We start from the raw sequence: 16,415 nt of genomic DNA on the forward strand, positions 1-16,415 counted from the left end.
CCTCCCCTCCCCCCCTCCTTATGATTAACAGTTAAAATAAAGTGTCTGGCAGTCTAAATTATTAACATGCATTCTTTTCACATTCATCTTGGTCTCTGCCTTGTGAAGGAATTTGCGAGCTTAGTGCAATAAGCACTTTCTAGATGGCTTTTCACCATAAAAAATATTATAATTTTAGTCAGAGAACTTCCCTCATCACAGATGTTTTTCAGGTTGTTTCGAACACCTAATACAGTCAAAGTTGGTGTATTGTCTAAATAGTATTAGTATACATCAGTATATAATAGGAATGAGAGATGGAAATATTCATTGGAAGAGAAAGATTCTTTAATACATTGTAAAGATCTGCTTTACTGCAAATATACATATTACTGTGAGTAATCTATAGAATATCAAAATCAATTTTTACCTGCTTCAATATTTTTTTCACAGAAATCTATATAAATACGTACTAAGCATATTCTTAGTACCATCTTCTTGATGTCTCATTGAAAAAAAGCAATATTTTAATATAATATGCTAGAGCATAGTAATTTGGAGCAGGCAACAGCAAGTGCAGTAAGATAACTGAATAACTATTTTCTTCTCATACTGTAAGAGAAAGAGATAAATGAGAAAACAGAAACAGCTTAACTCACCAAAAATCAAACCACTGCATTGCCCTCTTAGCCACTGAGTGTTTTGGAATAAAAGACTGAAGATTATATCAGTACGATAGAGGCTCCCTGCTCTCTCTACAGTCAGAAGCTGTAGACTGTGATTAAAAAAAAAAAAAAGAAAAGAAAAGAAAAGAAAAAAAGCATTACACCAGCACTTCAGCCAGCAGCCATCAGAACAGGTAGAGATGTGTACAGAGCAGAGAGAGAGGGAAGGGTTAAAGGCATCATTGCAGCCATTAGAGGGAAAAGTTGAAGCAATACAAGCACAGTAGACTTCTCCCCTCCCCCCCCCCCCCCCCCCCCCCCCTTCTTTCCCTACTCTCCTCTTCTCAAGCTAGATCAGTGTGTAGGGAGGATAGTCATCACACCACCCTGAGCAGCAGGAGCTGACGTTGGATGAAGCTGCCAGGTAGCCAAAAAGAGGCACGGAAGGCAGCTGTTACCCACTTTTCAACGTGTACTTTTTTTTTTTTTTTTTTTTTTTTAATAGTCTGAATCTGGACTTCAAGCAACACAGTGCCTGAGACAGCTCATCTAAACCTCACTGTATTGCAACACTCTCTCTTCCCAAAGAAAAAGACTCCACTGAGTAGCAGAATGCTGCTGGTGTCGCAGCTAGGGCTACAATACAGAGCCTTTTTGTAACATTTTTAAAATCTCCTTCTATTCATTTAGAGATACATAAATACACTCAGATAGAAAATCTTCCTTTTTTGAGGGCACTTTTGGCTTTTGTTACCCTGATGTGACTTCTTCTTCGTCTTGGAATGATGGGGATCTTTCTAGCTTATGTTGGATTCATTTTTTTTTCAGTTATGTATATCCAGCAAGGACTGTCTACTCAAGGTAAGATCATTTATTGTCAAATACATGTGTGTGTTTCCATGCTAAAGCATAGTGGGGACAGTAATGGGGAGGGAGGAAGAAGAGGATTAAAAAAAAAAAAAAAAAAAAAAAAAAACAAAACAGGGAAAACAAACACGATACGTAGAAGATGAAGACACCAAACATCAGGATCAAATTTATCTTAAAAAAAAAAAAAAAAAAAAAAAAAAAAGCTTGTAAATAGGGAAAGAAGAAAAAGTTTCCCCAAAGTGAGAATAAAACAGTCTTCTTTTATTTGATTGGGAAGAAGGAAATAAGAAGCACCTTACAAAGGAGTTAAGGAGTGCTGGTGAATGGTGTTTTCATTTTGCATGTTTTTGCATATACATGTCTGGATAAAATGAACACACAACCATGCATGCATAATTATTGCATTCAGATCAAGTACCGGATAGTTAAATCTACTGCCTCCCTGAAAATATTGCAATCTTCTTTCGTATTACGTCCTCTTTCTTCTCCCATTATACTGTGATTCTCAGTGTCAGACCTTCATTTCCATTTGGTGACTATGTGTATTTCTGAAAGAAAAAAAACAAAAAACCAACAAAACAAAAACAAAAAGAGAAAGACAAAATCGACTTCCTTTAAGATCTCCTCCTGCCTCCCCTTTCTCTCTCCATCCCCCCTCTCCACCCCACCCCACCCCCACACACACACACACATACACACGCACACACACACACACACACACACTCCCTTCGTCTTCCTCCCTCCTCGCTGTATGGCGCGCCTTGCATTTCAAGCAGCCCCGGCGCAGCGGGCGCGGGTTGTTTGGGATCGCGAGCGTTGCGGAGCCGCTGTCAGCACCATGGACAGTTCTCCCGGGGCCGCCCCCACGCTGCCCGTTCGTTGACTGCCCACCGCCCCCTGCCCGCCGCTCTCCGCAGCCGGCTCCGGGGGGGTTGGCGACCCGCGCCAGGTTGGCCCCGGCGATGCAGTAGTGGAGAGCAGGGGTAGCATTCCCCTTCACCTCCCCTCACCGCTCACACGCGTTGACCAGAAGGGGGAAGCAGGCAAAAAGAAAAAGAAAAAAGCGAACTTGCAAGCCCCGAAGATGCAAAATGAAAAGTCCTTTTGCCTGTTTCAGCAGGTGACTAGCAAACGCTGACTGTGGATCTTGTGTGTGTGTGTGTTGTGCCTGTGTGTGCTGTGTGTGTCTGTGTTTGGGGGTGTGTGGGCAGCACAAGAAGGGACAAGGTAAAATAATAGCTAGTAGTTTTGCTGATGAGTTGTTGTTGACAACCATGAGTATGTATGTGTTTGTGTGGTGGTGGGGGAAGTAAAGCTGTTTAAACATATTTCTAAATTAACCCATCAATTCCAGATTAGCTAGGAAGACCGGATAAAGAGACAGCAAGAGGGGAGGAGGCACGAGTAATATTTCCTTCACTTCATAATTTACTCTAGTCAATTTGTAACAATCCATAACAGAAAGCAACACAGCAGACTCTTTACAAAATTTTCTGTTCTTGAAATACACATTTTCTTCACCACACTGTTTGACTGCAATATCCCCCTTGCTTGACCATCACGTTTCATCATGATGCACAATTTTAAAGCGAATTATGTCAAACAATGAGAAGGAAGTCAAAACTGAGGCTAAAAGAAATACTGGACTATGTTGATCAGGATTAGTTTTTAAACCTAGCAGTGGTATGTAGAGATGGACAAAGATGAAGGTTAGTTCTATAATGTGCATGCCCATAGTGAGAATTAAAACATGTATTTCTCTTGGTTTGATTACAAAGCAGAGTTTCTCAGAAAGAGTAAATAACTCAGGTAAAACCTTCAAAGTGTGCACTTCAGCAAGTGGTCATAACCCACCCCTCAGAAGAGAACCTGTTTCAACAGTTGCTCCTGGCAGCCACAGAAGCTTTAACAGTTTACACATTTCTAGTTCAGCCTTCTGAAACACAATAAATCAACCTCTTGTGGGTTTTTTTTTCCGCTTCCAAATTGGTTTTGAACAAAATACCTCAGTGATTCTGGTGAAATACTGCATTCTGCCCAAAGGTATTTGGACCTAATTAAATGAAACTTTACTAGCCCATGCGAGCAAGCAGTGAGGTCTGTAACATTTCCCTTGAGCAGAACTTAGACTGCTAGGAAGATGGATTTGTACATGAGGGAGAAAAGACTTACTTGAGTTTTAGAAGGGTGGGGGGAGATGATGTGTGGGGAAACTGGAAAAACAGAATAGAGAGGGAAAGAGGATGGGAAAATGGAGAAATTAATAGAGAAAGGGAGAAGAATCTCAAGATAAAACGAGAGAATAAACAGTGTGCAGATGGCAGAATCTCAATGCACTACGCATTTGTTTTACAGCAAAATTCACTGAATTTCCCCGAAATGTCACGGCAACTGAAGGGCAGAATGTGGAGATGTCTTGTGCTTTCCAAAGTGGCTCCACTTCGGTGTACCTTGAAATCCAGTGGTGGTTTCTGCGGGCTGCTGAGGACCAAGAGGCTGGAGCTGAGGTGACAGGAACTCAGGTATTGATCCTCTGTCATGGGGTCCCTAAACCACCTGGGAAGAACATCACAAGAATGGATAGAATGGAGGGACAGAAAGGTGGAGGAAGCAGAGGGAGGTTCCATGTCTTCTCAGGCACTTAATTTCAATTCGTGAAATAAACAGTGCAGGAACCTGCAGAGAAAAATGCCCATCTCAAGTGATGGCATCTTTGGTGCCTGCCACTCTAAGTATGCAGCTAGGGACATTCATGAAACCACATGGATTTCCAAACTCTGTTTTGTTTTGTTTTTTGTTTTTTGTTTTTTGTTTTTCCTTATTATTTTTTTGTTCTCTTCTTATTTTATTTTATTTTATTTTATTTTATTTTATTTTATTTTATTTTATTTTATTTTATTTTCTTCCCTCTAGATTCCCTTCGGAAGGGCAGTTGTTCAGAGTCTGCCTCTTGTAAGAATTTTTTATTTCCCAAATAGCAAACTTCTACATGGCTCTCCAATTTACAGCTAGTGCAGCAGAACTGTAGAAGGGCACATTCTTTTTTCTTCTTTTTTTTTTTTTTTTTTTTTTTTTTTCTTTAGAGGGTAGAGTGAGTGAAAGCCATATAATGCCCCATACAAGCAAAAAATCCATACAACATTGCAATTTCATCCCTCCGAGAGGGACAGAAAGGAGCCTTGTCCAAACACCATCCCCTGGGGGACCCTCCCTACTGCCATCTCCACATCGCTCAGGGCTTCAGCCGACCCTGAACGACGACGCCACGACGCGGGAGGGTGGCGGCTGGTGGATCTCAGCCTCTGCGGAGGTGGAGATCGGGCTCTGCCCGCTGCGGCCCGCAGGTGGCAGACGCGCTGCGCCGCTGCCTTACTACACGGCAGCTCCACGGCGGGGAGCGGGGCGGCCGCGGTGGTGCGGGGGCCGGAGACCTACGGCGACGCTCCTTTCTCTGCAGGTGGAGCTCCTGCCCGAACGGGACCTGGAGAGCGACGGCACGAAGATAAGCGTAAGTGGTGCCCCCAGCCCGTTGTTCGGGCGACTGCTTCCTAACTCAGAGCCGAGTTGGGCGCTGCCGGCAAGCGTTAGGGAGTCTGCTCCCCTGGGGAACCTTGGGTATGAAGGTGCCTGCAGGAGAAGCCCTAGCGGTAGAGCTTTGGTAGAACCTGTTTCCACTACGTGAGGCAGACAGCCTTTGCCCATCGTGCTGTTTCTTGATTGCATTTATCTCTGGATACTCTTGAGTTTGATTTAGCACTCCTAAGCTGTTTTTGGGGCTCACTCACTCTGAGGGCAACACCTCCCCACTGGGAGTAAAGCCTGCTGAGAGAGAGGTCTTGCAAATGAATATCTTTTTGAGGAAAGAGGGGTACTGACACTATTTACTGTTTTGATATTAAACCAAAATATGTCAACAAAATTATAATCAACTTAGCTGCAACCCTTGTCCGGACACAGATACAAGGGCCTTCCTCAGCATACCCATTTCCCAAGTCACAAAATTGGCTCCTTGACCTTAGAAGAGTTCAAAATCTTCATGTGGCAACCCAAGATAAGTACTGTGGTGGGGTCATGCTCACTGCAGTGAAAAGACACAAATACTTAGTAAATACTGAAACAAGAATACTTCTTTGAAGCCCAAAGGATTTTTCCCTTTCTCAGGCACAGTCTCTTAAGGAATGTAGTCAAGGTTCTAATTCCAGTAAAACTTGCAACAGATACAGTCAGATAATTTCCATTAAATCCTTCGTTTTTCTCCTCTTCCATGCCCATGAACAGACAGCCTAGTAACTACATCAAGTCTAAGTGCATCTAGATATAACTGAAGGGCATTTGTAAAATTGAATACACACATATATGCATATATGCTATACATATTCTAACGTTACTTAAATTTTCTATGATATTTCTCACCACAATCAATATTTGTGTCATGGATCGTATCTTCAGCTACATTTGTAGACCAAATTACAAACAAGGTCTACATGCAGCCTTTGGATACTATTTTCCTAGACTTCGTGCTAGCAGCCGATTTATTCCGTATCGTAGCCAATGTATTCAAAATCTGCATAGTAATCAAGAAGGTCTGTAACACAGTATAGCTGGTAAAGCTTTACCATCTTTCAAGTTAAATCTCTCTTTTAGTATGTATGGTAATAATTTAGGATGGGGTATTTATACAATGTTTTTGTTTAAGCTTGCATAATACATTAGGGTGACAGACAAAATACACTTGGCAAATGTAGACTTTTTTTTTCTTGATGGCATAAAAATACTACCCATGAAGGAAAATATCTTCATGAAGAGGAAAGTAAATTTTCAAGTACATTAATTCTTAAAAGAGACAGTAAAATCTATGTACTGATTTTTTAAACGGTACTGAAGTACGCCACTTTTGATAGTTTTAAGTGAGATAATTTCTAAATTTCAAACACAAACCCAAAAACTTATTCTATTTTTTGTTTGTGCTTTACTGTTAACTTTGTAGATATTGCGTGGAGTCTAATAGTGGAGGATTATGACCTCCAGATTTTCGTTCATGTAGCTTATATGAATTTTTTTAATCTTTTAGCCAAATATGAGCTGTTCAGTAGAGATGCATTGTTATTGGGTATGACTGAAATAACTATCCGGCACTTTCTACCAGGGGTGCTCCGAAAGTAATGCCTTTTCTTTTATTATGTTGGCCCATAACATCATTGCCATTCATTGACACTTGCTGACCATTTATGGAGATCAAACAATGGATGTGAACGCAGTGAGGTGGTGGGTTATGTATTTCATCAGTGGCAACAGTGATGTAAAAGACAAACCATGTTTCAGATGGGCATGCACTCCTCTCACACCACAAAATGAAGACAGTCTTAATCAGCTCATCTTTGCAGATCAGCAGATTATGACCAGGAAATATTAGCTGCAGTGCATTGGAAATGATGGTGCAACAGCAGAATATCACAAAGTTTACACCATCAGTGGGTCCCATCAGAATTCATACAGGAACAGAAAGAACATCATATGCAAGTTTGTCAGGACCTATTGAATTAATATGAGATTGAAGGTGACAGTTTCCTGGATCACATCCTTACTGGTTAGAGATGTAGTATCACCACTGCACGCTGGAGTCAAAACAGTAGTCCATGGAGTGGTGATATGTGAATTCACCAAATAAAAGTTTCAGGTTTCAGCCCTTAGGTGAGTTAAGTGATGTGCGCTGTTTTTTGGGATAGGAAAAGAGTGATCCTTCTGGATTTCCTGGAACTCAGAGAAACCAAGCTTACCAAGCTGAATGCTCAAACTTCCAGAGTCAGACCAGAGGAGAAGACAACCTTTCTCTTGAAATGTGACAATTTTAGGCCTCATAACAGTTGGAAGACCATGGAGCAGTTTGCCAATTTTGGCTGGACTATTCTACCCCACTCACTATGTAGTCTGGATTTAGTGCCTTTTGACTTCCATCTGTTCATTTTGATGAAAAATGGATTGCATGGGCAATATTTCCTGGCAACAATACTGTCATAATAGCTGTGAATTAGTGGGCCACCTATGCTCATGCCAATTTTTATGAACACATCATGCAGACTTTTGTTCATGGCTGATGAATGTGCATAGCTAATGGTGGTGATTACGTTGAAAAACAGTGTTTTGTAGATGAAAATACCCTCCATGAAATAGTTTATTGTGTTTTTTGTGGTTGTTGTTGTTTCCTTGGAAGTATTTTGGAGGCATTGTTTTTGAGGAGACCTACATGTGTAATTAATGTTGCATATGTTATGCTTGAAAGAATGCAGTCCATATGTTCAACTCAGTCAATTATAAATTCAGACCTGAAAACACCACAGTTTCCAGCTTGCAGTTATAAAGACCATTCAGGGTCTTAAAGCTATAATGTATTCATAAGTATTCATCTTCTGTTTGTCAAGCAGGCAGAATAAGTATGTTGCCAACATTAGTGACTATGGTAAACCAAGTTATCAGAAGCAATATGTTGAATAATCTTCAATAACACGTCTAGTTTTAATCTAACGGTTGCCCATTTCTGTTATCTGTTACATATTCATTACCTTGAATTTTCCCCACTGCCTGTTATTGATATTATTGAAATAAGACGTGGATGCATGTTTTTATGAGTGTGGTATTAAAGTGGTGCTTGTTCCCACTGAATCTCTCTTAACTGGCTTCCAGTGGGTTAATAGATATTAATCCAGACAGAAGAGCCAGTTAATTAAATAAATTCTCTGAGGTGATGAACATACAGAAAAGAACCTGTGTTACCTTTCTTAATGCATCTTAATATCTATCAGACATTCCTGGATGCATAGTTTTTTGAGGCATTCTTTAATTACTTGGGACAAAAATTTGTTATATTAACTTCAGATATTAGAAACAATTAAAGATAAATCAGAATTCTGATTTTAGCTTCTTTTAACATGATCTTGAATACATGCTCCTTTCTATTGTTAAATAACGGAAATGATATATGACTTCTAGTAAGTATACAAGTTAAAAAAATGAGACAAAGGAAACTACCTGACACAAGATTTCTTGTTATGGTTATTAAAGACCAAAGGTTTGGACACACCAAAGAGGTAAATTGAATTCCAAAAGTGCAGTCTCAATGAAATGAGTACTACAAGCTAATCTAATTAATAGTTATTAAAGAAGTTTAAATAGCTTTAAATATTGGCAAATATCTCCAACAAAATTGGAAATGCAGTAGTTTAAAAGCTGAATTATTCAATACAGCCAACTAACTGAAAAGGTTTAGCCAACAAAATACGCAGATTTTATGTGAGAAAGCTCATTAAGAATGCTTATGATCTGAAGAAATTAATTGGAATGAATATGGTATTTTTAGTTGTTTGTCCGAGTCCAGTTAACATTTCAGTGTAAACCATCTAAACAGTTTGGAAAAGGAGATGTCAGACAGCCTTCTAGATATAAATAATCAAACTCATCTTTGATGTAGCTTCCCTGCAGTAAGCACAATTACACCACTGATTAACTTGGCATATGATCTTCTCTGGACAGTCTCTATATCAGTATAGTCTTCCTAGTGAAAAAATAATAACTGATGCCATGTTTTCCTGTTTTGTTTTGTTTTCCTTGAAAATCTGTAGACAGTGAAAGTACAAGGGAATGACATCTCCCACAAGCTGCAGATTTCAAAAGTAAGGAAAAAAGATGAAGGCTTGTATGAGTGCAGGGTGACTGATGCCAACTATGGAGACCTTCAGGAATACAAGGCCCAAGCATATCTCAAGGTCAATGCTAACAGCCACTCTCGGCGAATGCAGGCCTTTGAGGCATCTCCAATGTGGCTGCAAGACATGAAACCTCGCAAAAACATCTCAGCAGCTATTCCAAGTAGCATCCATAATCCTGCCAATCAACGTGTGCGTGCCACCTCCAGCCCTGAAGCAGCAGCCAAAATCCCCAAACAAAGTCCACAATCAGGTATGGTAAAGCATTTTCAGCATTTCATTTGATTGCTTACCAGCATGTAAAAGGAAACTAACTCAACAAGGTAACCAGTTGTGGGTAGAAGCCTGGTGCTCTTTTATTCCTCCATCTTTCCAGCCCTGTCTCTCCTACTTTCTCCTTAGTTCCCAAAAGCTGAAAAATCAGCTTCTGTGAAGAAAACTCTAGAAACCCAAATTCCTATTTTTGGAGTTCATCCATACCAGCTTCATTCGTCTAATTTTAGATCTCTAATCAAAGCTTAGTTTTTCCTATTGTGAATGGAGAGAGAAGCATGTCAATGAGCAGTTCATCTCATTTTAAGATGACTATTTGCTATAAATGAAATAAAACACGTTTCTTCCTAGCATAACATGGACCAGTCACTTAACTTTTAATTCTCTAACTTTTGGTGTAATTTATCAGTCCTATTTTCAAAATGATCTAAACTTCTAAATATGAGCAGGTTTTAGACATCATAAATTATCAAAGTTTTTCTATAGATCAATCTATGCAAATTTTAAGGTTTCTGGGTTACTTCTATTTACACTGAGGGCCCAGTTTAACAAGGAGATCACAGCCTAGCTTAAAATACATAATTAAGCTAATTTCATTTGTATTATTGTATCATTTTAGTGCTAGCAAATTATATGTTATTAACATCAAAACTAGGAATATAACAAATTTCATAGCACATCTGTTATGAAATCAATTTCATCTCACAGACATAGTCTTAAAAAAAACGTTTCAATGAGGAAAATATATTTCATTTACAGAGGGGAGCAATCTGATTATTATTAAAAAAGGTGATGCACATATACATTTATTGTATATTTTTATTTACTGATTGATTGAAAACTTACCTTTATTCCCCTTTCCATGAAATTGAGCCACTTTAATTTTTATCTCTTAAAAAAAAAAAAAAATTATTAGCGTTTAGAAACAAAGAAATGTTTCAACTGATAGAAAATCATCATTCTACTACCACTTTCATATAAATATATATCATGCTTATTTTCCACTGGACTCATGCATTTCCAGTACCAGACTTGTCCATAAAATGAAAAATCTAGTTTCTGTTTAACTCTGTGTGAAATTGATTAAAGCAGTCACAAGTTTATGAATTGTATTGCTATAGATTACACCATTCTGGGGCCAAAGTGTGTTCAAAACGGTTAATCCATTAAATCATTTCAGATATATAGTTGTATATGTAATGTTGTTTATGCTTTTAGCACAACAAATATATTGCATAATCAGCGGGCATTTGTTGCTTGAAAGCTAGTAAGGTATTTTCTGGAAAGTTCCTGGTAAAAACCTGACAAAAAATTTCTCTGTTACCTTTTCCTTGAACATAGGTTTCTGTGGATCTTGTACTGCCAATCCCAATCATACGTAATTCAAAAATTAAACATATTAAAATACAACTAACTTCTTAATTCATTTACTGAAGAAACAAAGGGTAGACCAGGAATCGGTATTTGGCATAATTTCAATATAATGGTCACTCACTACGCAGTAATTACTGGTGATACTTTTGATGAATGTCAGCTTAACTTTTGAGAATAGAAATTCAGTTTACTTTTCTTGATTATATGTAGTCCTGATTTTCCATCCATGGTGCATTCTACATTTCTCTGCATTTCACAGTTACTCTATGCAGATAGAAATATCCAAAAAGCACAAGGCAGTGGGAGACTTAATTCTATGGAATTTCAAGACTGAGGAAGGCAAGATTTCAGTTGTGAGACTTCAGAATAACAAAAAGGAGATGACAAAGTTAGGAAGGAATAGTCTTTCTTTATACCATCCTTATACCATCAAATGAGAAACTCTTCTTCAGCATCATGCTAACCGTACATTTAAGCATAAAATAATTGTATGATTACATTTCATGTAAGCAATACATCCATCCAACATACCACACAGAAATAAGATTAAATTGAAATTTATCATTATTAGCCAGATGTTTGTGTTTGAAAAACTTAATGGCTGACTGAGATGTGTTTATTAATTTTAACTAATACATTGACTTCAGTGATACTGTTTAAAGCACTCCTAATTGTAGGTAATTGTATTAAATATTGTCCAGTGTTAGAGAGCTAGTAGGTATTTATTGGCAAGCAGTAAATTTTATTGCCATGTTCACAGACTATCTCAAACAAAAAGCAAGAAAACAAACAAAGAAAAAAAACACCTTAAACAGCAGGGGGAAATATGACACTGAAAATACTGGGAAAAAAATATTAAACTATTTCTTAAGAACTCAGTGACTAATTCAGGAAAGACTGGCTTTGATCATACAAATATTTTGAATTTATTTGTGATAGATAGCACTGTACTTAACTCCTTCCATTCTGAAAAGCACTGCAGAATTCTAGATTTTTTATAGCAATAAATATTTATAGATAGCTCCAGAAAAGCAGCTGATAATCACTATCATTTTGAATATTAGCATTTCCCATCTGAGCAGATTTTCTGCCATTCTTCCCTTTTACTCAGAAATATCTGTAAGAATAACTATGAGAGGCTATGCATTTTGAAATTCATTCAGCGTTTTGTGCTGCTCAGAAAAATGTTACATGAGTGGAAAAAATGTTTATTATTGTTAAACTTTGTGTTCATTTTCTGCTGTAAAAACTTTTAGCAGTTGTTCACCACCATATGCCCATGCCAGACAGTACTGATTATACTTTGCTTCAAACATACTCTCTCTGAAATAAGAGAGATTATTTACATCCTTAGTTATGCCAATATTTTTTAAGATAGTAATGAATTCTGACTTTAAATATGTGGTATCTCCCCTTTAAAATGTATTCCTCTATAAAGTATTGGTATTTATAATGAAACATGAAAAAACTAATCCAAAGCTCAGATCTTTCCTATTTTTTCTTAGTAGTTACCAATATATTTGTCAATTCACCTGCCATTGCTACTTACTCACATCTCTTCCTTTCTTTTAGATATTTAAAAATTTACCTTTCAGACTCACATTACCTTTTAAACAAAATTGGTGGGGGATTCCATAGGAGTATCCCAAGTGCCCAAGTAGCAGAACAACTTCAAAGTCGTTCTGTACTGCATGTATGATATTATTTTCTTTGGAAATTAACTACATAAAAAATTGCAGATTCACTACATGGTTAATAAAGAGAGAGAGAATAAAAAAGAAAGGAAAAAGGAAGGAAAAAAGAGGCTGTTTATGAGTTGTTTGTCTGTTAACTCAAATTGCTTTTCACTGCTATGCAATCAGGCAGCTTGCACTGGGTCATCGGAGATTGCAGCATATGTGACAGGACCTGTTCTTGAAATAAGTGATGGGATTTCCTTGCTTCAGAACACAGTTCATTTATTACTTGACACATACACAGCAAAGTGAAGGAACATTTTTGCTTTTTTTTCAAATGGGAAGCAGGAAACTTCGTATGATGCACTACTTCATTATGAATATCTATTGCATTATTTATATTTTAAAATAATGGCTAGGATTTTCTGCTTGTTTGAATGGGTACTTTTCTTAAGCCAAAAGAACAGCTTTCATTTAGAAATAAATTGGGTCAATTGTAAGAATAAGGATGAGTTCTCCCCCACTCATAAAGTGAGAGTAAATTCAAGAAATTCAAAAGTGAGAAGAATTCACACTTTATACAGCTTCTACTACCTAAAGAAGTTCAAGATAGCTGTCTGAGAGTGCAGTGAATTGTATGAAAATACATGAAAACAGTGGTTTCTCAACTCATAAAGATTCAAGAAGAGGAAGTGCTTGATGGTTGCCTTTTTTATTTTTTCCTTAACTTTGGTCAACTTTTTTTTCCAGTCTTTTTCTTTGAAACCATTGAAACCCAGACTAGCTAAAAAACTCAGCACTCAGTATTATCTTATTCTCTATAAGAATTTTCAGTCTGATTAAACAGTTTGTGAGCTTTAAAAATATTCTAGATACATAATGTTCTTTATAGCCACAGTAATAATTAATTAATCCTGCACTTCTGATGATAAACCTGGATGCCTTTTGAAGAGCAGCCGATGAAGATTCCTGGCCTTATGAAGATAAGTCTCTGCCCCGAACCCTGTATTGTAACTTATCCAGTACCTTAAGGGAATTGTTGTCATGTTTTTGGCAGTGCAATTCACTATCCTGTCTGTGTGGGTGTTCAGCCAGATCCACCTTAGTGAAGTTTGTTCCCCTATCTAATGACAGATCCTGTTTTCTTGGAACAAAATTGCCTAATGTTATAAAAAGAGTAGAAGTGGTAAAATATCAGTCACAGCCAACATTCCTAGCCCTTTGTTTATAGACTATATCTAAATGAGGAAGAGAAAGAGGAGGAAAACTCCTATGAAACATGACTTTAGTGCTATGGTGTATCCATCTTCTCTACTTCCTCCTGTGCAACTAAGAGATAAAAGGCCAAGAACCAGAATAAATTGGAAAGAAAGCCACAAACTAGTAGTAAATCTCAGAGTGAGCTAGACATCTAGATGGTTAAAAACTCTTAATTAGAATAATACTGATTTATATACTATAATTCTGTTTGAAAATATAGTTACAGAACATCATGCCTGTCAAAAATAACATCTCAAATACTTGTTTTGTGTTTAGTTTAATTCTTCACAAGTATACTAAATACACTGATCAGTGATCACTTTATACCTGAAAAATCTTTGAATAACAATGAATAATGACATTTAGCATTTATGACTGAATCCACACCTCAGAACTATGATGAGAAAGTTAAAACAACTTGAAATAAATGTTAAAAGCAAATCAGAAGTTTAAAATGTGAAGAAGATGAAATTAATACTGCATAGTCCTTCAAGCTGCATTCTAATGATCCATACTAATTATAAACGAATGCTTTGTGCCTGTGGAGATTATAACATTTTGTAGTATTTTTGTATTTATATCAAAGAAACTGAAAGACTGAAGGCTTTTACTTGTACCCTTTGATTTAGCTCTTACAGTTTAAAATTCTACAACTCCAAAATCTCCATCTTGCTCCAATCAGAATTTATTACCCCAAACCAGAATAGCAGGAGGAAATAGATGTCAGATCCTTAGCTGTCCTAATTGAACAAAATCACTGGACAATGACAAACGATAAACTAAAACATTAGTTTGTTAAATTGAAGTGGATGAAGAGGTGGCACGGGGTTTGCTTCTGTCACTTCTACTATAAGGGATTTAATTTCCGTAAGGGGAGGAGGTAAAGAGATGGAGGCACTAACTTCTTAAACTGCTCCAGTTAAATAATTTTGAGCTTGTGAGTCACAGCCTTTAGACAGAGATACACTCTGTTAAAGGAATTGTTCTACTCTCTAGAACTTCATTATCTATCAGGCAAACAAAGGATTAGAAGAATGGTGCCTGTCTCAGAACATCTAATCCTAAAAAATTCCTAAAATCTAGGAATCAGAAAGAAGAAAACTGATTCATCCAGTCACATGGGTAGAGACAAGAGGGAACTCAGGTGAGTTCCAAGAAAATAGCTCCTATATAAATGATATGAATAGAAGGAGATCAGGTTGACTCTATGTCAAACATATAGCTAAAATGTGCCAGGTCCATGAAAGACAAACAAAGGCATTGAATATCTCATGATGAAATATTTACAAAGAATATTAATTTTCTTTACATGTTAAAATAACTCTTCTAGTATGTTTTTCTTCATTTGACATCATTGTTGAAGAGTAATACTAAATATTATTTTAGATGAAAGGATGAACAGAGTGCAAAAAAGCAGGAGATTAAAAATGAATTCAATTATATTTTTCTTCAAATAAAACTTACTTTTTACAGCAATGTTATGGTGTCTTCCAGAAATGACTCTTTTGTCAGTTTAAAAACAATATCAAAAAATGTCAAATATCCTTATATTTGTGTATATTAAGAAAATGCTCAACATTTTATGCTAGAGCCATGTTTATCAGAAACAGTAGAAAGTGGTTGCTAACAAGAGTCAGTTCAAGAATTTTGATTAACAGACAAATTTCTCACCTTTGTGTGAGTGGGACATAACCATATGCAGGTAAAGTGATGAGGATGGGATACCATAGTTGACTCCCAAAAATGTGCATTTACTGTGGAATCAACCTTTCACACAGATAAATAGAAATGCATCAGTTTACATATTTTTCTGTCACACCTTAAAAAAATGCCTAAGACATTTTATATCCATGGTTTTCGGGAATAGGATGAAAGGAAAAGGTGCCAAGCACTGATAAGAGCAGTCACAAAGCATGCTGCTAGTGGTTTGCAAAGAAAACCAAGTAACCAAATTAAGGCCCATGTTTGCTTGAGATTACTCAACCCCTACTCCCCACATCTTTTACATGTTGCAATGAGGATTGCATATTGATTCACTTCTCTCACTAGCTTTATTTAAATAGCTGACATTGATGTGTCATCAACTATATGCAATCACCTCTCTTAGCAAACCCTTTCCATAGAAGTATTACCTCACTGAAATAAAAACAGTTGAAGACAGTGTATTACTTATACATGTGAAGAGCCATTCAATGTGAAGAAAAAAAGTCATATTGGGCTCAGACACTAAGCATATGGAGGAAGAGAATTAGAATCTCGCTATACCTGGCTGATACATGAACATTTGTAACTGAAAGCCCTCAATACAGAGAAGGCAATTTATCTAAAAACAGGAAGATACTCATGGAAGTTTGACTATCATTAAAAAAAAAAAAAAAAAAAAAAAAAAAAATTAACAACATAGTAATTATCTAGTGATTGGAATAGTAACTAGTTATATTTGCACTCACTCTAAATATTCAAAAACATCAAGTACTCTTCATATCCTTGGTTGCACACATGAAACGTGAAGTAGCTGAGCACTGAAAGATGTTTAAGTTGCTACAAGAAGGAATATACTTGTGAACATATCTTAAGCTTAAAGCAGTATGTCCTAAGTTCAAAAATCCTTTTGACTC

The 16,415-nt window shown here is 37.1% G+C and overlaps 1 protein-coding gene across 3 annotated transcripts in view; it reads left to right on the forward strand.

Moving 5' to 3' along the window:
- The first annotated feature begins 984 nt into the window (after positions 1 to 984).
- The window catches only part of VSTM2A (V-set and transmembrane domain containing 2A), a 29,539-nt gene continuing 14,108 nt past the window's right edge, over positions 985 to 16,415 (forward strand). For 2 of the 3 annotated variants that reach the window (XM_052704392.1, XM_052704391.1), the window contains exons 1-4: positions 985 to 1,505; positions 3,870 to 4,036; positions 4,972 to 5,022; positions 9,131 to 9,467. In XM_052704392.1, coding sequence (XP_052560352.1) covers positions 1,427 to 1,505; positions 3,870 to 4,036; positions 4,972 to 5,022; positions 9,131 to 9,467 — 634 coding nt within the window. In that variant the 5' untranslated portion in view covers positions 985 to 1,426. The remainder of the gene's footprint in view (positions 1,506 to 3,869; positions 4,037 to 4,971; positions 5,023 to 9,130; positions 9,468 to 16,415) is intronic. The other variant, XM_052704390.1, reaches the window with a different exon arrangement.

Source organism: Tympanuchus pallidicinctus, unplaced genomic scaffold, assembly GCF_026119805.1.
Source record: "Tympanuchus pallidicinctus isolate F22 unplaced genomic scaffold, pur_lepc_1.0 scaffold5, whole genome shotgun sequence".
Classification (NCBI taxonomy): domain Eukaryota; kingdom Metazoa; phylum Chordata; class Aves; order Galliformes; family Phasianidae; genus Tympanuchus; species Tympanuchus pallidicinctus.